This window comes from Apus apus, chromosome 6 (assembly GCF_020740795.1).
Source record: "Apus apus isolate bApuApu2 chromosome 6, bApuApu2.pri.cur, whole genome shotgun sequence".
Taxonomy (NCBI): Eukaryota; Metazoa; Chordata; class Aves; order Apodiformes; family Apodidae; genus Apus; species Apus apus.
Window position 1 is genome coordinate 23,061,217 of NC_067287.1, and position 17,634 is coordinate 23,078,850.

The 17,634-nt window shown below is 39.7% G+C and overlaps 1 protein-coding gene across 4 annotated transcripts in view; it reads right to left on the reverse strand.

The window, feature by feature from the left end:
- Positions 1 to 9,461, reverse strand: part of LNPK (lunapark, ER junction formation factor) — a 51,447-nt gene extending 41,986 nt beyond the window's left edge. For 3 of the 4 annotated variants that reach the window (XR_007889839.1, XR_007889838.1, XM_051622945.1), the window contains exons 1-4: positions 9,389 to 9,461; positions 5,482 to 5,561; positions 4,229 to 4,273; positions 3,091 to 3,278 (exon numbers count right to left, since the gene is read on the reverse strand). Coding sequence is in view for 2 of the 4 variants with exons in the window: in XM_051622945.1 (XP_051478905.1) it covers positions 3,091 to 3,278; positions 4,229 to 4,273; positions 5,482 to 5,508 (260 nt within the window). In the remaining 2 variants the exon portion in view is untranslated. The remainder of the gene's footprint in view (positions 1 to 3,090; positions 3,279 to 4,228; positions 4,274 to 5,481; positions 5,562 to 9,388) is intronic. The other variant, XM_051622947.1, reaches the window with a different exon arrangement.
- Between the last annotated feature and the right edge of the window lie 8,173 nt (positions 9,462 to 17,634).

Below are 17,634 nucleotides of genomic sequence, written 5' to 3' on the forward strand. Positions count from 1 at the left end.
AGCAACATCATCACTTGCTAAAATATTCAGAGGGAACTTTTTTAAATCAAGGTACATGCAGCTAGCTGAAAATTATTTAGTCATCACTTCTTATCTGATAGATTTATGATGCATGCTATTCAGAAAACCAAGTTTACCAGCTAAGACCCAAAATTAAGACCCTGGAGATTTGTGGGAAGAATTCAATACCAGGGAAAACCATGAGCTACAGCTATTGTACAACTGTTCTCCCTAGCAGAGTTAGCTGACCTGACTCCTGGCAATTTTCAAGAGCTCTGAGCCGCTGGTATCCACTCAGTTTCCAAAGCGTTTCAGCTGACTTAGCTCAAACAATGGAGCAGTTTATCTGCACTCGAGATAAACTGTTCTATGTCCATTTTACATTTGAAAGGTCTCTCGACAACCATTAGGACTCCACTTGCTTTAAAGCTTAGAATTGCTTATAATTAGTAAGTTGATGCTTTTCCAAGCAAGTTATTCAGTCTAAGGCAAATGGCAAATCTCATACTTCAAGCCCTTCCAAGCATCTTCTCCAAAACCTCCCTAGTGCCAAGCACTATACAATAAAGCCTAAAGTAGCAATGCGTCATTTATTAAAAAAATTCTTAGAGGCTAGAAATGTTCTCTGAGTAACAGCTAGCATAATGAAGCAGGCAAAAGGCTGTGAGATTTCAAGTACAGTTTCATCTTCATTCATAAGAACATCTTTGGCATTTATATAAAGGCTGCCCAGTTCAAAATGCATTCAAGTATTAAAAACACAACCTGATTTAGGTAGGACAAGGCAACTGGAATTACCTTTGAGTAACTTATCCAAGGTCTGAGAAATGGAGGAAGAACTTTAACTCTATTCCACATTCAAAGGTGTGCTGTAATAACTGCTCTAAGAAGGATGGCTTTGCCCATTTACGCAATGCAAGATGTGCCTCTTCAAAAAGAATCACAGTAAACAAACATTTTACAGGGTTTGAATTGCCTTAAAGACTATGTTACAGAGGCAAAAGCATTGTTTCTTTTTTACTGTATGCTTAATAAAGAGTATTCTACCTAAAGCTTTATTCCAAGCTAACAGATACATGGTAGGACTTCATGAAATAAAAAAGCGTTTCCTCTCTAAAAAATGTGAGGTGAAACTTTACTAGCAGACCATTTCAGACCAATTTTACAAAATAAAAACATAATTCTCAAAACATCTAAACACACAAGATGAAACAACCTAATTCAAATTAAAATCATTTCCAGAAAAGCATCCTTCTAACATGCTAATACATTTCTTAAACTTTTCAGATTTCAAAGTATATTTAAAACTAATGATGTTATATATTCCTAGAACATAACTCACTCTACCAGCATCAGTAACTGCCTGAGACCCTGAGGGAATGACCTAAGGGAGAAAAAAGTTGGTGACTGACTGCAAGCCAGAAAAGGCAGACATATTCCAGTTTGATTAGGGCTGAAAAATCTCTAGAGCTATTACTGGGTGGCACCAGGCGTTCAGCACGGAGTCACCTCTTGACCGAGAACAAAGACAAGCTGGCAGTTGCTTGCCATTCATATCTGCCAAAAAAGCTGAAGGGGAATAGCTTAAGAGAAAAATCAGATAAACAGTTGCATGTCATAAGAGAACAGTGTAATTCTAAATGTTAGCAATCCGATCCCTATTTCAGAATTTTATAGAAAACCACTTTTCAAAAAACGAAACAACAAAAAACACAATTAGAAGAAAAAGTGAAGAATCAAATCTAATGTGAAAATTCACCCCACAGTGCTAGAAACCATCACCTTCAGTAAGAAAAAGTTTTCATTTCTACACTAAACCTAACATACCAAAATGAATGGAGTCTGGCAACACTACTTCTTCTAAAAGCCTGCCCTGTTAGCATAAGCAAGCCTCACATAACAACAAAGACTTTCAAATCCTTGTCCTTAAGGAAAAAAAAAATCATATTGGTGCCAAAGATTAATCTGAGCTTTAATTTCTATGTTAATCCTTTCCAGTGAAGATACTGCTTCTCCACGGGATTCCATAATAGCAGCATAGTAGTACATTATGCATAACACAGTATGATGTAAAAAAGCATCTTGAAGTATTTTCTTGCATGCAATGTTGTGCTGACCCACCATAATCAAATATTTACATTTGACTTTTGCTTTCAAGTCTAAAGCTAGGGCACTGGTAAGCCATGTTTTCTCACAAAGATGCTGTACAAATATGGACAGTATTTATTATGTTCATTTCATCAAATTAAGTAAATGCACTGTGCTCCCCATCAGTAGGAAAGAAGCTCAGTAGGCTGCTTCTCTTCCTTGATGATCTGGGGGAAGGGCAGGCAAGCAAGTCACTGTTTAATGAGTTAACACACCATTTTTTTTATTTTTAGAAATGTAGTTTTCTTAGAAAACAAAAGCCATTCTTGAGGATGAGCAGCCAGTCAGCTCAGTGGAACAAAGAAGTAGACAATACTGTCTTTGTATTCACATCAAATGATGTTAGGATTTTTTCTGGATGAAGAAAGCAGTCAATGATTTTCCAGAAAAACAGCTAATAGTGTAATAAGCGTCCTCAATACACTTAGACTGATGACCTTACATCTGTCTTCTATGTCCACAGTCACTTAGTATGTAAAAGTAAGTTTCTCCATTTATTCTTGTATTTTTTCCCAGTTTTATATGCTGCATTTTACATACAGGCAACATCTTAGGTCACTTTCATATAGTAGTGTTACTTTTCCAAATAGCAGTAGAAATAAAACCTAATATATTCTTCTGCTCATATCACATTACCTTGAAGCTGTTCTGAGACAGGTCTCTCTCTAGCCCTAATATCATTTTGATAAGTCAAGTAACTTCAGATGCTAACGTATTCTGATGGTAAGACTTAGTTCTACACTAAACCTAGACCCATGAAACATTTCCCTCAAAGACAGTGTCTGCCTAACTACTTGGATTTACTTTAAAAGAAAAAAATTTAGCAAGTTATGACAAGTCAAGGATTGTCAAAAGCAAACCCAAGCCCTTACTGAGATGTATTTTCCACCTCCTTTTATCAAAAAGACAGCAGTTAGGAAAAAGAAAGGCATATTCACTTACATTAATGGAAATGCAAAAAATGGAAGTGTCATAGCCAGCCTTGCTGTCCATTCATCAGGAAGACACCACAAATATACAATTAAGCAGGTGATAAGGTAAAGAAGTGAAGAGTAGAGAAGCAGCCTTCCAACCCACAGTTTCTGTAGCCTCTGATTTTTTTCTCTAAATTCTTCTAATGTCTGTATTTCCTGTGAATAAATACAATTCAATTTTATTAGTGAAATTAGTTGGTGGTCTCACTAAGCTGCCTTTAAGTGTTTGCTAAAATTAACTATATCAATTTGATATTTGATTAGAAAAGTCAAGCAGTTTTTTGATAACTTACCATATTTACCCAAAGATAACTTTCATACATTACACTGTTAAGGTTATGATATGGGCCACTTGCCCTCTATTAACAGTAACACATCACTGTTGGGAAGAAATACTACAAATCAGCACTTTTTCCTATTTGTAATGTGTTAGTGTATTTGGGACAAGTGGAAAATGCTAATATCTTATGAATGTCAGTCTTTGCACCACATAACTCGCTACCAAGCCTTCTTCTCATCAGAGAACTTTCATCAGACACTTGTGGAAATTCAAATGCTTCTAACACCTTTAGTCATTTCACATGTTTTTGTTCCAGTACTTTCCTCACATTGAGTGAAATTCTGAACATCTGAATTACACTTTTGGCATATTAATAAGTGATCTATGTTCTATGTTACCATTTTGACTGTATTTCAAGTGACAACAGGAGTACTCACACTTTCATTAAAAGGAAAACAAAAACTAACAACGTATTTCAAAACAGTTAATTTCCCCACAGGGTACAGGCATCTGTCACAAATTCTAGCTAAAAATGCCAATTGATTACTAAACAGATATTCTGCACCAACTTTCCTTACTACCACTACAGTTACAACTCTTCTTACACTCTAAACCATACAAAGATTTTCTAATGGGTTTGATGAATGGAATTTCACATTAGTGACATCTTCCATTACACAGGAGTTTAAACATTAGTTTTAATTAAATCATGTAATCAAGCCAACTTCACATTAATTCCCATTTCAGGCTCTCTAAATAAATATTTAAGGTGTAGTTTTTCACTATTATATGAAAGCACCAAAAACACTAAAAAGCAAATACCTACCTTATCAATTTTTTCTAATACTTCTACAGTGGAGGGCTTTGCCTGCTTACAAGAAAAAGAAGAAAGATGCTAATCACACTAAAAGAAAATCAATATTTTGAGGATTACTGTACATTAACAGTTTTCAAACAAAAAGAAATTCATGATGGATGCATATTTTACATCAAGGCAGGAAATGTTCCTACTTAGTAGTAAGAAAACTGCAATGAATCACTATTTTACAGTTGATATTACTATTAAGGCTCTTCTACACCACAAAAGATGAAAACTTATGTCTGCAGCAATGGATGTGTGGGTGGGAAGGAAAACAAGGAGAGAACTGATTAGTGGAAGTAACAGACAAAACAAAGATAATGTATACAGGAAGCCCTAACCTGAGAGAACTTAAAGTTTTTATTACTATTCATTCCACACAAAAACACATGCTCTAAATAAATCATAAGCAACTGCAAGTAAGTGCTACCTCCAGTAAAATTCCCCTTAGGAGCAACTTGGTATCTGCCTTCTAGGAACCTTTCCTAATTTCTGAGAAGACCACTACCTTCCTGCACACTTCAGGTCACAAATTCAAAAACCATGGCCTACACTGCAACACCTTGAAAGTGAGTTTCTTTCTCTTACACCAAACTGGCATTTCACCGAAACTTCTGCCTTTAAAGGACTTTTGTACAGAAGGTTCTAAATCAACTGATAATATGCAAAGGCAAACCTAGACTAAAAAAAAACTCACACCAGTCAGGAAAGTATTCAAAAACTTCATGCTTCTTCCTCAAATTTAGTAAACCATTCAGTAACATACAAGTCAATAAAAACAGTTAGGGAGAAAGACTTGTATATACATAAGTAGCTACCAAACTATTTGTTATCGCAGACACAGAAAGATACTCTGTATCAGTTTTGACCTGAAATAGCCACCAGTCTTCAAGTCACAGACACTGCTGCATCTATACCAGACGTAACACAACAAAACTATTTATATTTACAGAAATAGTTAAAACTATGCTTTTCTAAGTTAATCAAACCACTGCCAGGCATGGTACTGCAAAGGAAATAAAGGATTCACAGTTTCGGACAGAGAATATTTTTGGTCATTATGTCTCACCACCGGACTTATGAGTGACATATTAATAGGAAAAGTTTAGCACTAACATTAACCAGCATTAACAATCAACAAATCGACATTAAGAAACATGTCCTGTGGATTCCCATCTTCTAGACTGAAGATTCTTGGACTATTAAATGATTTTACTCACCCTCCATCTTGAAATTAATCCACCCATCTTCTCTTTTGGACAAATGTTGGCAGTTATCAATCTTCTACAAGAATCCACAGCTAGAAGTGAAGCATTAAGCACTTAGGAGCTATCTAATACCATAGTCCAAAACTCATTAAGTTATTCCAATATCTACAGAAATCAAAATATCACAAAGCCATTTCCTAGTTATCTACCTCTGTTATTTTAAAATCCAGGCTTCTGTTTCACAGGCCATCTTGTGTGTCAGCCTTGACATGGCCTAACTTACTTTTATTTTTACTTTGGAAACACGTAACCAGAGGGGAGTCCTCAAAACTAGAGGCATAAAATAATTCCTAAAAAAGCCACCAAAATCCTCCAGCAGAAAAGCAATTTTAAAAACTTACTATTAAGCAGGATTATTAAGGAACTGATTTCAAATTATTTCCTCTGCTGCTCCTAAGCCTAACTCTCAATGCTACTTTTCAGCTGTCACCCCAGGCATCCAGCATAAATATCCTACTATTCATGAGAAAGTTCATCTCCAATAAATCTGCTTCCTTTTCATGCTCTCATCAACAAGAATGTATTGGATAGCACTACTGTTTTTCTCTTGGATGATCAGTTTAAATCCAAGTCACCAGCTTCAAAGAGATTTCACTTGTCCTAGGAAAGCAGTACATTAGTAGGTGCTTCCTGCACACCACACACAGTGCAGTCACCAGCACAGCAAATGGCCCTAAAGCAATTCCAAAGGTGTAAAAATAGCACACCCTACAAAAACCTGGAACTCATGAGCAACACTAATTCGATTCTCTGAAACAAAAGTGTAGCAACTTTCCATCAGCAGGTAGTTGCAATCCATTGACTTTGAACTTTAGGATAGCAGAATTTCTCTCCAGCCACTTAAATGTACAAGTTTTCACCCACTGAATGAAAAAGTGATCAGTGCATAGCAACCCCAACAGTAAACTAACACTAAAACCTAACCTGGGCTCAAACCTTTTTAGCTCTGAAATGAAACAGTAAGACTAAGACAAAGTACTGTTCCAGTTAGGCAGAAACGTGATTATCTTGTTAAATTGGCCAAAAATTGAAAAACAAAGAAACCTACTGTTTCCAAATTTGTTCCCAAATTGTCTGAGACTGTTAGAGCAAATTAACATAACATAGAATACACACTGCTCACTAGCATGAATGCTAATGTAGTATGGTAACTTCTTCACTTTTTAAGAAATCCAAGGGCTCCAGACTCCAGAGCTATAAGCCCTATGATTTCAAAAAGTAATCCTTAGAGATAAGGAAATCCATATTTGAAATGCCATCAAAATTAAGCCAAAACTGATTGACAAATTGACTATGCTGCTGCTGAACTGCTAACACAAAGGGGTTGGGCTACTGAAAAAGCACAATTACCCCCTTGGACTCTTGAGCAAATTGTCAAAATAATCACTACTACATCGACTCACCAGAGTAAAACAGAAGTAATACGTTTATTTCCAAACATGCAATATCATTGTACTCAAACACTGGGAAATTCACAGGATTGTCACTTTGCAGTTACAGGCGAGTTTTTGCATGACAAGTATTGCTGTAGATATGAGCGGACACTTTCTTCACAAATGTTACCACAGGACACTATCTTTTTTGCAAAGCAATACGAAAGCTATGTGAAATAGTCAATCTATAAGTTTGTAAACCTAACACAAGTTTCCCAAATCCAGCTTGCTTCCCTAACATTGCCACTGCTGTTAGGAATGACGTTACAGCAACATGGCAATGCTCCTGCATACTTTTTGTGTGCCATTTTCCTTCAGGCCATAGTTTGAGAATCTCTGCAGTAGAAGTGTTGGAGGACCTTTTAGGCACAGGTTATCTGCAAGCCACTGGTGACACTGACCTTTGTCAATAACACATTCACAGTGCTACGTCTACATATGTTTTTAAAAATATCTGGCAAGTAGCTGGATAGGAAACAGGTTTGACAAGTGTCACCATGGGCGTAATTTTACATGAGCCATGATGCTGACAGGCTCTACAGATACTGCTCTGTAAGTCAGTAACACTACCAAAATCCTTTCCCAGAGAGGTATTAAGGGATTAGGGCCGCTAGGCTCACATTTACAGTTTAGGCACCAAATCCTTAGAAGATAAAGAATTTTCTTCGGTTTCTGTGGAGTGCTTCAGACATTTTCCTTTGTTCCCTTCCTTCTTTTTGCCATGACAACACAAATTGACTTTGATTGCTTCAAACTCTGCTCATTTTTCTCCTCACACGCCATTCCATGTACCTACCACTAATACCCTGCTGTTCATGGTAAGACTCCTCCTCCCACAAACCTTCCTTCCCATGCCTTAACCATGAAATCCTTGCACAACACTTTTTCCCTCTAAAGACTGCATTTCTTCAGCACAGAGCTATCCTTTCCACTCAGTGAGCACTGCTGTAATCGGACTTCTTTCCACAAACATTATCACAGATTTAATGCACAAACAAGAGAGCTGTAACATTTGCTAGTGCTAGGCTTTAAATGTTTTTTTTAACATATCTGTTGTCCATTTTATGTAGGAGCTTAAGAAACCACTATTACCAGTTTTATTACTTGATTCTCAAAAAACCAATTAATTTCCTGATAGTATCTTCTTTACCCCAAAAATATGCAGTTTAATTAGTGAAAAGGAAAGCAAAAGTGGCACAGTGTGAGCACGAGAGCAGAGAAAGTTCCTCTTTTGAAAGAGGGATGAATCATGCACCGTTACAGAACTAATCCACCAACCTATTCATCCAGATGGAAAAATAGTTTGATGATCTCACTACACTTTTATCAAGTCACTCTCAAATTTTTTCGAGCATGTTGTAGATCTTTAAAGACTAAAAGCTCACAAAAAAAATATCAAAGTTTCCAAAATAAATTTTAATAACTGACATGCTAAAATACAAGACTGAATAACATCAAGCCAAGTCATTTAAAGAATAAAGGAACTTAGAAACTTGAAACCACAGCTTTGTGTACAGACATACAGACCTCTCCCTTGAAGAGGTATTTTGTAAACTTAGTGACTTAATGTTATGTAAATATTTTCAGATATTTACCATTACAAAGAACACAACTTTTACATTGAATCTCTAATATTGCTCACTAAGTTTCAACCCAAAAATTCATACTTTCTCACAGTTTACTGACCTCAGAACCTTCACCAGTGACAATAAAAAGTTTCTGCAGCTGTGAAGGCCGTGGACAAGGGAACAAGTAAAACAAACACAGGAGCATCACCCACCACCTACTGCTGGCCTGCCTTAGCATCTCTCGCTTAAAGCAGGATTGTGAATTTGGCTCACTTTAAACTTCATTATGTCCAGCTATTCCTGCTGGGAAGCCCGCTATGGAGGCCCTGTGCTTTGGGAAGCCTTAACTAAAAGGCCCCCACCCGGGGACCGCACCCCGAGGGCGCACGGAGTGGGCCGGGCAGGCGCTTTTTTTGAAGCCTAGAAGAGCGGCAGCCCGGGGAGCGGGTGCGCGGCCCGGCGGGCAGGGCGGCGGCAGAGGTCAAGCTGCGGCTGCCGGGCTTCCCGCCCGGCCGGAACCCCCCTCGGCTCCGCCGCCCCCCGCCCCGGGCCGGTGGGGAGGACGCCTGCCGCCCCCTCCACGCACCCGACGGCTTCCTCTCTACGGCTTCCTCTCCCGAGCCTGCGCCCCGACCCGCCGCAGCCCCGCTCCCCAGCAACCGCGCAGCTGCTCACGGCCGGGCGAGGAAGGGCGGCGGCACCGCCCGCCCCGCTCCGCTCCAGCCCCCGGGGCCGAGCCGGGTCACGGGCAGCGCCGCGCGCCGCTCTCCCGCCGCCCTCGCCGACGCCGGTCCCTACCGCGGAGCCTCCCGGGGCCGGGCCGGCCGGGCCGGGCCGCTCCTCCCCCCCGGCACGTACCTGCCGCGGGCCGGGCCGCGCATCCCGCCCGGCAGGGCCCAACCGCCGCACGGCGCTCCCATCAGCCCCTGCGCGGGACCGGCAGCCAATCCGCTCCTGCTGCCGCGGGGCGCGCTGGGACGGGGGCGGGGCCGCTCGGCGGGGCCGGGCGGGGCGGGAGGCGGCACCGGCACCGCCCGGCACCCGGCACCGCAGCACCCGGCACTGCAGCACCCGGTACCTGCACCCGGCACCGGCACCGGCAGCCACCGGCACCGCAGCACCCGGCACCCGGGACCTGCACCCGGCACCGGCACCCCGCACCCCAGCACCCGGCACCCCGCACCCGGTACCGGCACGGTGCGCGGAGCGACTGTGCTGAGCTGAGCCTGGGCTGGTGGGCGTGGGCGTTTGACCCCAGCCAGGCGCTGAGCTCTGCACAGCCGCCCCCGGCCCCACCCCTGCGGCTGCGGAGGGACGGGGTGAGGAGACTCGTAGGTTGAGATGAAAACAATTTCTCGATTAAAATGGAATAATGGCAATAGTAAATTAAATAGCGTCAGTAGTGATAACAGTACTACATATGTACAAACGAGTGATCCATAAAGCAGCTGCTTACCACCCACCAACCAAGGCCCAGCCAGGGATCCCAGGGGAGAGGGGGTCCAGAAACCACAGTCTCAGGAGAGCAGGAGTGTGGTTTTCTGGCCAGCTCTCACCTGGATACTGAGCCTGACATTCCATGGTACGGGACATTCCATTGGCTGGTTTGGGTCTGTTGTTCTGCCTTCCAGCTTCTCGCACGCATCCACACTAGCAAAGCATGGGGTCCCTGGCCCCACACCAGCAGTTACAAAGACCAGTGGGTTACCAACATTGTCCTCCTACCAAACCACATGCCAAAGCCAAACGTGCTATTACAGCTACTAAGAAGAAAACTGGTTCTGTCTCAGCCAGAATCAGGACACGGAGACAGACACTGCTGTCCTGCCGTCACCGCTGGCAGGGCTGGGAAGGCCCAGCCCATCCTTCTGTTGTTCTCTCTGATACTTACTTGTAGAAAAAGACAAGTGTCTTGACACTAAAAGCTAGGAACATGAGGGTCAAACTGTCATGTGAAGGTTGCAGCAGCCTTCTGCCATGCCCGTGTTCAGCATCTGCCAAAGAAGAATGTGCTGGTAAGGAGATGCTATGCTGGATGTGTTTCCTCTGTGGCAGTCACTGGAGTCACTTCAGGGTCACAGAAGAAGACTACTCTCATTGTCCCCTTAATTCCAGTAGGCAGCTGTTGAACTTACTTGGAGACAAGCAGCACTCTATATTTCCTTAATCTGCATTGCTGTGAGAGCAATGTTCTCTCACCTGGTGCTCTGCCCTATCAGTTTTCTTACGTGGTGTTCTTTCTTGGCTGACACCCATCACCACCTGTCCCATGTCAAAAGTCCTTCAGAGTGCCCTGAAGCAGAAATTAATTTGCAGAAGCTGTATACCTTCAGCTGACCCTTCATTGTTGAACACATTGTATGTACAATGCATCATAACAAAGTCTATAAATGTTGGGGTTTTTCCAATTGTGGCTTGACCACGGCTGGCAGGTAAACACCCACACAACAGCCTCTTGCTCACTGCCCCTCAGCAGGATGGGGAAAAGAATAGGAAGACTAAAAGTAAGAATACTCTTTGGTTGGGTTTAAAGAGAGTTTAGTAAGTAAAGGAAAGAAAAAAAACAAAAACAGAAAAAAAAAAAGTGACACCAGGGGAATAACACACCACCTCCCACAAGCAGACCAGTGTCCAGCCAGTCTACGAGAAATTGTCTGCCCTGGAAAGCAACCCCACCACCACCTTCTTATTCTGCTACTCAAGTTTTATTGCTGAGCATGATGTTATACAGTATGGAATATCCCTTTGGCCAATTCAGGTCCACTGTCTGGGCTGTTTCTCCTCCCAGCTTTCTGCCCAACCCCAGCCTACTCACAAAGCGAGCAGAGCATGAAAAGGAGAAAGCCTTGGCAGTGTGCAAGTACTGTTTAGCTATGACCAAAACATTGCTGTGTTACCAGTGCTGTTTTAGTCACCAAATCCAAAACATGGCAGCATATGGGCTGCTAGGAAGAAAGTCAACTCCATTCAAGCCAGACTCAGTACACCAATTTAAAAAATAATTTAAATGCAAACAGAATAGGCAAGGCTTTTAAGTCAGGAGAGGACAAACAAGATACCCCACCCCCTTTTCAGGAAACACAATCATCTGCAAGCTTTAAGTAGTAGAGTTGCTGAATCTGATCCTCTGCAAGGCATTTGTTCTTAGTTTTGACACTAAGGAATTAATTCTTTTAGTTTCTGCGTGTGTGCAGAGTGACTCTTGCTGCTCTACTTTGTTAGCTAGTTACAGTATCTGCCCAGTAACAACTTTATCATGGTCTAGAATGGGCTTCCAGTAAGATCATTCAAAATAATGGCAGTCAATGCAGAGTCACTGACTCTAGGAGAAATGCTCTGCCATCAATTACAGGGGTCACCTGCATCTACAGCTTTGTTTTCCTTATTGATACCTAGACTGTTCTTTCCTTTCCAAGTGGAAAAAGACTCAGTGACTGACCCCCTCCTTCACTTCAGTTTTCACTTTAGAGCCACATCTACTTAAATCCTTGCAGCAATGGCTTTCCCCCTGCTGAGAGGATGTCTTCCTTTTTGGCTTCAGGTGAACTCCTGGTCTTAATACTTCGAAGTGGTGTGCTGCTGGAGAAAAGCTGATATAAATCTTTATCTTTAAGCTAAGATATTTAAGTATACTAACATCTTTTTCTGTGGTCTAGCATAGTATCCACTTAAAATAAATGGAAATATTAATTATACTGTATTTAAAGGCTTTTTGGAATGTTGAAGCCAGTACTGGCATCTCAAAAAAACTCCTCTTTTTTGTCCAGAACTGTTGTAAACATTTTCAAGTCAGCACAGAATCCAACCCCAATTCAGAGCTCAACCAAAATTGTGAGGGAGATAGATCTCAGATTCTCCTTGTGTCCTTGGGCCCTGTTGTAGAACTGAATTTTATGCAGGCCTCCTCCATGAAATTCTAATCCCTGCTATACAATTATGAATCTATCTAACTGGTAGTATAAAAAAAAGCGTTGTTAACTACCATTATTGAACTTTACATGCAGGTAAGTCTCTCAGCTAGGTCATGTTATATGAAAGCATGCAACTACCTGTTTGCTTTAGAGCCAAGGTTAACCTAAAAGAAGAAAAGATGCCCACATAGCTGGTGACGATAATAAAATTGAGTATGAAACCATAACTTTGAATAACTCAGCTTAACATTTTCATTCATCTCATTCAAAACTGCCCACTGCAGAATGTTTAAAACTCCAAATAAATTCTCTTCAAAATTCTTCATTATCAGTAGGTTTGGTTTAACCTGATTCTTACAGCAGAGTATATCGGCAGAATTTTCCCCAGCAGCATAGACAGCATTTAGCACTTCCAGTCCCTCTATATGCAGACCACTGGACAACCTATAATAAACTTATTTTTAAATGTTTTGTTCTCACACCCTAAGACTTTTTTGCCTTCAGGAGGAGTTTTCCCAGGGAAACATTCATAACACTCAGATACATTAGCAATATGGAAAGACTGGTAGTCCAAATTATTTTTCTAAATATATAGGTCTACATATCCTTAAGAAAAGACTCGCTGGTTAAGAGAAGCTTAATGCTGCTAATTGGTGTTTACTTGATGTTTTCAATTTAGGCTTCCAAAGTATATTCAGCATTCCCTTAAAGTAGACCCTTTTGAACTTCTCTGGGTAACGAGGCCATGCAGTTTGACTCGTTCAGATACTGAGAAACTGTAAATGTTGAAACAAAACTGTAGTTAGTTTAAATTGCAAGCAAAGATGTGTTTGCAGCACGTGAAGGTGTGTGGATAGCTCATAAACTCCACCACCTGTACCACTATTGACTACAGTCTGTGTGTGCTGCCATCTCACACGTTTCTGAACTGCATTGTTAGTCCATGGAAGAGCAGCTTGGGAATTAGGTGCTGCTGAACGTGTTGTTGCTCAGCCCAGAACCAGAGTGCTGTGCCCCAGTGACCCAGCGATCAGCAGCTCTGCGCTCATTGCTCTACACCACAGGGAATTCCTCGGGAGCAGGAAGCTTCACTTCCCGCAGCTTCCTCATGCCCTTTGGGCACTTCAGTGATTAAAACAAGCCTGAGCTGTTAGGGACACAGTCCAGGCACTCCTGGCTGCAGCTCTCCTCCCCACCAGCAAATCCTCTCTGCCTCCACCGATCAAATAGAGTTGGTGTCAGCGTTTGGGTTGCTGCAGCGTCCTTACAACCCATCCCTGGCTGAACCTACCATAGCCAGTGGTGTTAGCATGAGCCAGAACTGAATCAGGCCAATGATGGATTGTGTTTCTCAGGGCCTGGACTCCGTCTCTTCTGCATCTTGAACAGAATGAGTGCGTGCTGGGACTTCATAAAGGACAAAGACATAGTAATTAACACACATTTGTGAATGTCCTGTGAAATTCAGCTTTGGTTAAAAAAAATGTTAACATATTTGATAAATCAATATAGGATTTTATTTGTTTTGCCTGTAGAGGAAAATACATATGTAATTAATAACTTCATTGTGTGGGTGTATCTGTAGAATAAGTTCTATCAAACCTGTACTTCACTTTTAACTGACGTGACGGATTGCAATGACTCCAGACTATTTTCTTGTCTTGTTTTGTTGCAAGTGTCAGTTATCACTGAAACTGGGAAGAGATCCAGAGAAAAATTCTCAGACTGCAGGGGTCTGGCAGTGCCCTCTTACAGGGAACTGGTGAGCTGGAAAGAGTTGAGGCCTGAAGCCATGAGGCAGATATAAATTGGAAGCTGCAAGAAATGCTTAAAAATGTATTAACCAAATAAATTATTTTTAATTCATGACATTTAAATCATTTCAGAGCATAAAAAAAGGTGACTCTCCCAAGTGAGAAGACTTCAGTACCATATTTTGACATGATGTGCTTTAGAAATGTTCTCTGCAACAGCAGCACTGAGGAAGATAGTTGAATTAATTTTTTTTATATGTTTCTGATGCAGCTGTAGTATTTGCAGTGTCAGATGTCTGTATTCTCACAGCTGACTTTTCTTCCCTGAGTTTTTTAGTATTTTAGCATGGAGGATATTTCAAGGCTCCAGCACTGTGATGAAGTCCTTTGCATCTGACTCTTCCTGATAAATTACTACCTTGAAAAGAAAGATGTAATCCATCAGGTCAAAAAATATCATTTCAAGTGAATGACTTAAGTAAAAATCTTTTGACAGTTGCATACAATCATCAGAAAAAGCCAATGTTAAATTTTCCATTCCATAAATTATTCTTGTGATTACCACCTTTGTTTTTCATTAATAGTTACTATTATTACTAGTAATACTATTGTTACTACTACTTACTATATTGCCATTGCTGTCACTGTTGCTGTTACTATTATTATTGCTATATTACTATTGCTTATTATTCTTACAATAATTGCTATTATTATTACTATTACTGTTATTATTACTATTATTATTGTTCTTAAAAGCTTTAAATAAATAAACAAAATCTTGATGTCTTAAATGTTTTGGTTGATACCCTATAGTGTGAACTTTTCCATACTTGAAAACCCCTCAAGTTTCTAGCAGGAGTGACAGTCTCATCTTCATTTGAGTACTATATATTTCCTTCAGTACCCTTAGGACCATGTTTAAACTTTGGATTATTTTTGTAGCACAATGAATCAGGACAGTGATTTCTCATGAAACACTGAAATGCATGTATTTATCATTAAGATCTGATGAACAAACAAAAGAAGCCTAGTGTGAAATTGTCACACAAGAGGCAGAAAGATAGTGTTGCCTCTATTTCAGATAAGTTGTGCTTCAAATCATATATTAAGTTTTAGAAGCACTTATTATACACATATAAGTACATTAACTTCCCTGATGGGCATGACTGCAAGCTTCTGACTCTCTAATGGTTATAATGAGTAAAATATGGTTATAGTTAGGAAAATGGCTGTATAAATAATAACTCAATGTTCTGTAAAAAAAAATACTAAATTAATTTTCCCTAGTCTCCAAATGAAAGCATGATAATTCTCACTGAAAGTATTTGAGCTGTACTTATTATTTTTGCTTCCTAGAGCAGTTTGACTTCAAGCAAATTTGGGTTCTGATTAACAGGATTCTTCCTCTTTAATAAACACATAAGTACATACTTTAATTTTATTAACATCTATTTCCTTGAAGCTAAATAAAATAAAGAATGCTTTCCAGTAGCCTTTTTAATAAGGTTGTACCTACTGGACAAAGTGCGAACTAACAAAATGAGGGCCAAATTATGAAATAATTTTAATGGAACTTCTGTTGACCTTAAGAGGACTTTTTACTTGATTAAGAATAATGGAATTTGGAACAAAGTAAATGTGATTCACAAGATGAACAAGAATTACTGCAACAAGCCCCCCTTCTAGGGTGCTGCATGTGTGCACAGAGCACAGACGGTGTGGGAATGATAACCTATTTTTATTCAACCTGACTGCATTTTAGTGCTTTCTTATTAGTCAAGCTGGAGGGGACAGGCAATGAGAAGGAAAGTTCTAATTAGTACATATATTTTGCTTTTGATAACAGCTCAGAATGGTAGATAGAACATTATCTGTGTTAAATGAATTTCTTACATACTCCTGATTGTTACAATCGTTTACTTGGATTAAATGTTACGCTTACGTATTAAGTTGTTTCCAACAAAGTACCAAGAACTGGATCTGCTAATATGCTTTGTTCTGTTTGGGAACCAAACAGAACCATGGGGTCCCGGAATGCCAGAAATAGGACAATAAATATGTCTGGCACAGTTTCAAAGGTGCATAATGCCAGACATAGAAATGTAAAAATAATAGCAAGTCCTACAAAGATTATAAAAGAAATAAAATCACAGTTCGTAATTCATATAATCATGTTAAATAGCAGGCTTATAAACCAATTCATATAATAAAATCCATGTGTAAAAGTGTCTGTGATTTCATTCACTTAAAGATGACAAATATTAGATCTCCCCTTGAAAGCAAATATGTATTTTTGCAAGCTGAAGGACAATGAACAGTTTCTTTGTGTTCATGTTTAAAAGTATAAACTCTGTTAGTCTTTTCATGCATGTGATTTTCAGATCACTTTTTCCAAGAATGTGAAATTTTAAAGCATTCAGAATTTGAGGACATATTTCAGCTGCTGGGTATCCTTTGCTACAACTACTACTGCTTCAAGTTTAGATGATTTAAGATCGGAACGTAGAGTCCCTTCACAGGTAAAACTCCCAGGCAACATGATTTTCTTGTATGTCATGCTAATAAAATTCTGAAACAGAGCTTGAATTAATTACAGTAGAAGGATGTAAAAAAATATTCCCTTCCTTAAAATAAAGCTATTTTATTAAATCCATATAAAAGATGGACAAAAAGCAGAACTTCTACTGTAATCACTCCAGTGACTTCTAATGATAGGAGTCAAACTGATTCCAAGCCTACTTTGGCTACATAAAAGTGTTTAGATAAAGTTAAAGTGTCTTGAATTTTAAAAATGTATTTGGGTTTTAGTTGCATATATACTGACCCATAATAAATCAATGGACTCATAATCAACCAGTGAAAAGTAAGGCCAATGATAAAGCTGTAACGAGTCAAAGGTAACGTGCAGATGACATGTGAAGGAAGAGAAAAATCTGAAATAAAACTTCATGGTTTTAGGTACAATAAACCAGAATAAAATGCATTAGGAAAGCCTCATTTTTCCAACACAAGCAGCACATCAAATTGAGTCCTGTTGAGAAAAAAAGGAGCTTACCAGGAAATAGAAGTAGCATGTAGTGAAGTCCAGGAGTTTTGCTTTAGGGCAAAATATATTTTTGTTTGGTCTGAGTTCTTTTATTAAGTTATATACTTTTATCAATACTAGCTCAGTTCTTTGATTCCAGAAAAGCAGAAAAGCCTACTATAATACATTTTATGCTTATCAGTAACTTTAATTGTTTATGAAAGTTAGTTATTTTACACATTCATGTAATAATCTTCAGTTTAAGACAGGTAGATGCCAATCTCAAACAACCTAATGTACAGTGAAAACTTACTTATTCTTATTTTGCCAGCTGCCTGTCCTAGCAATTTGTTCTTCAAAACATCATAATCTCTCTTAATTTTCACAAAAGATCTGCCACCATAGTGCACTGAG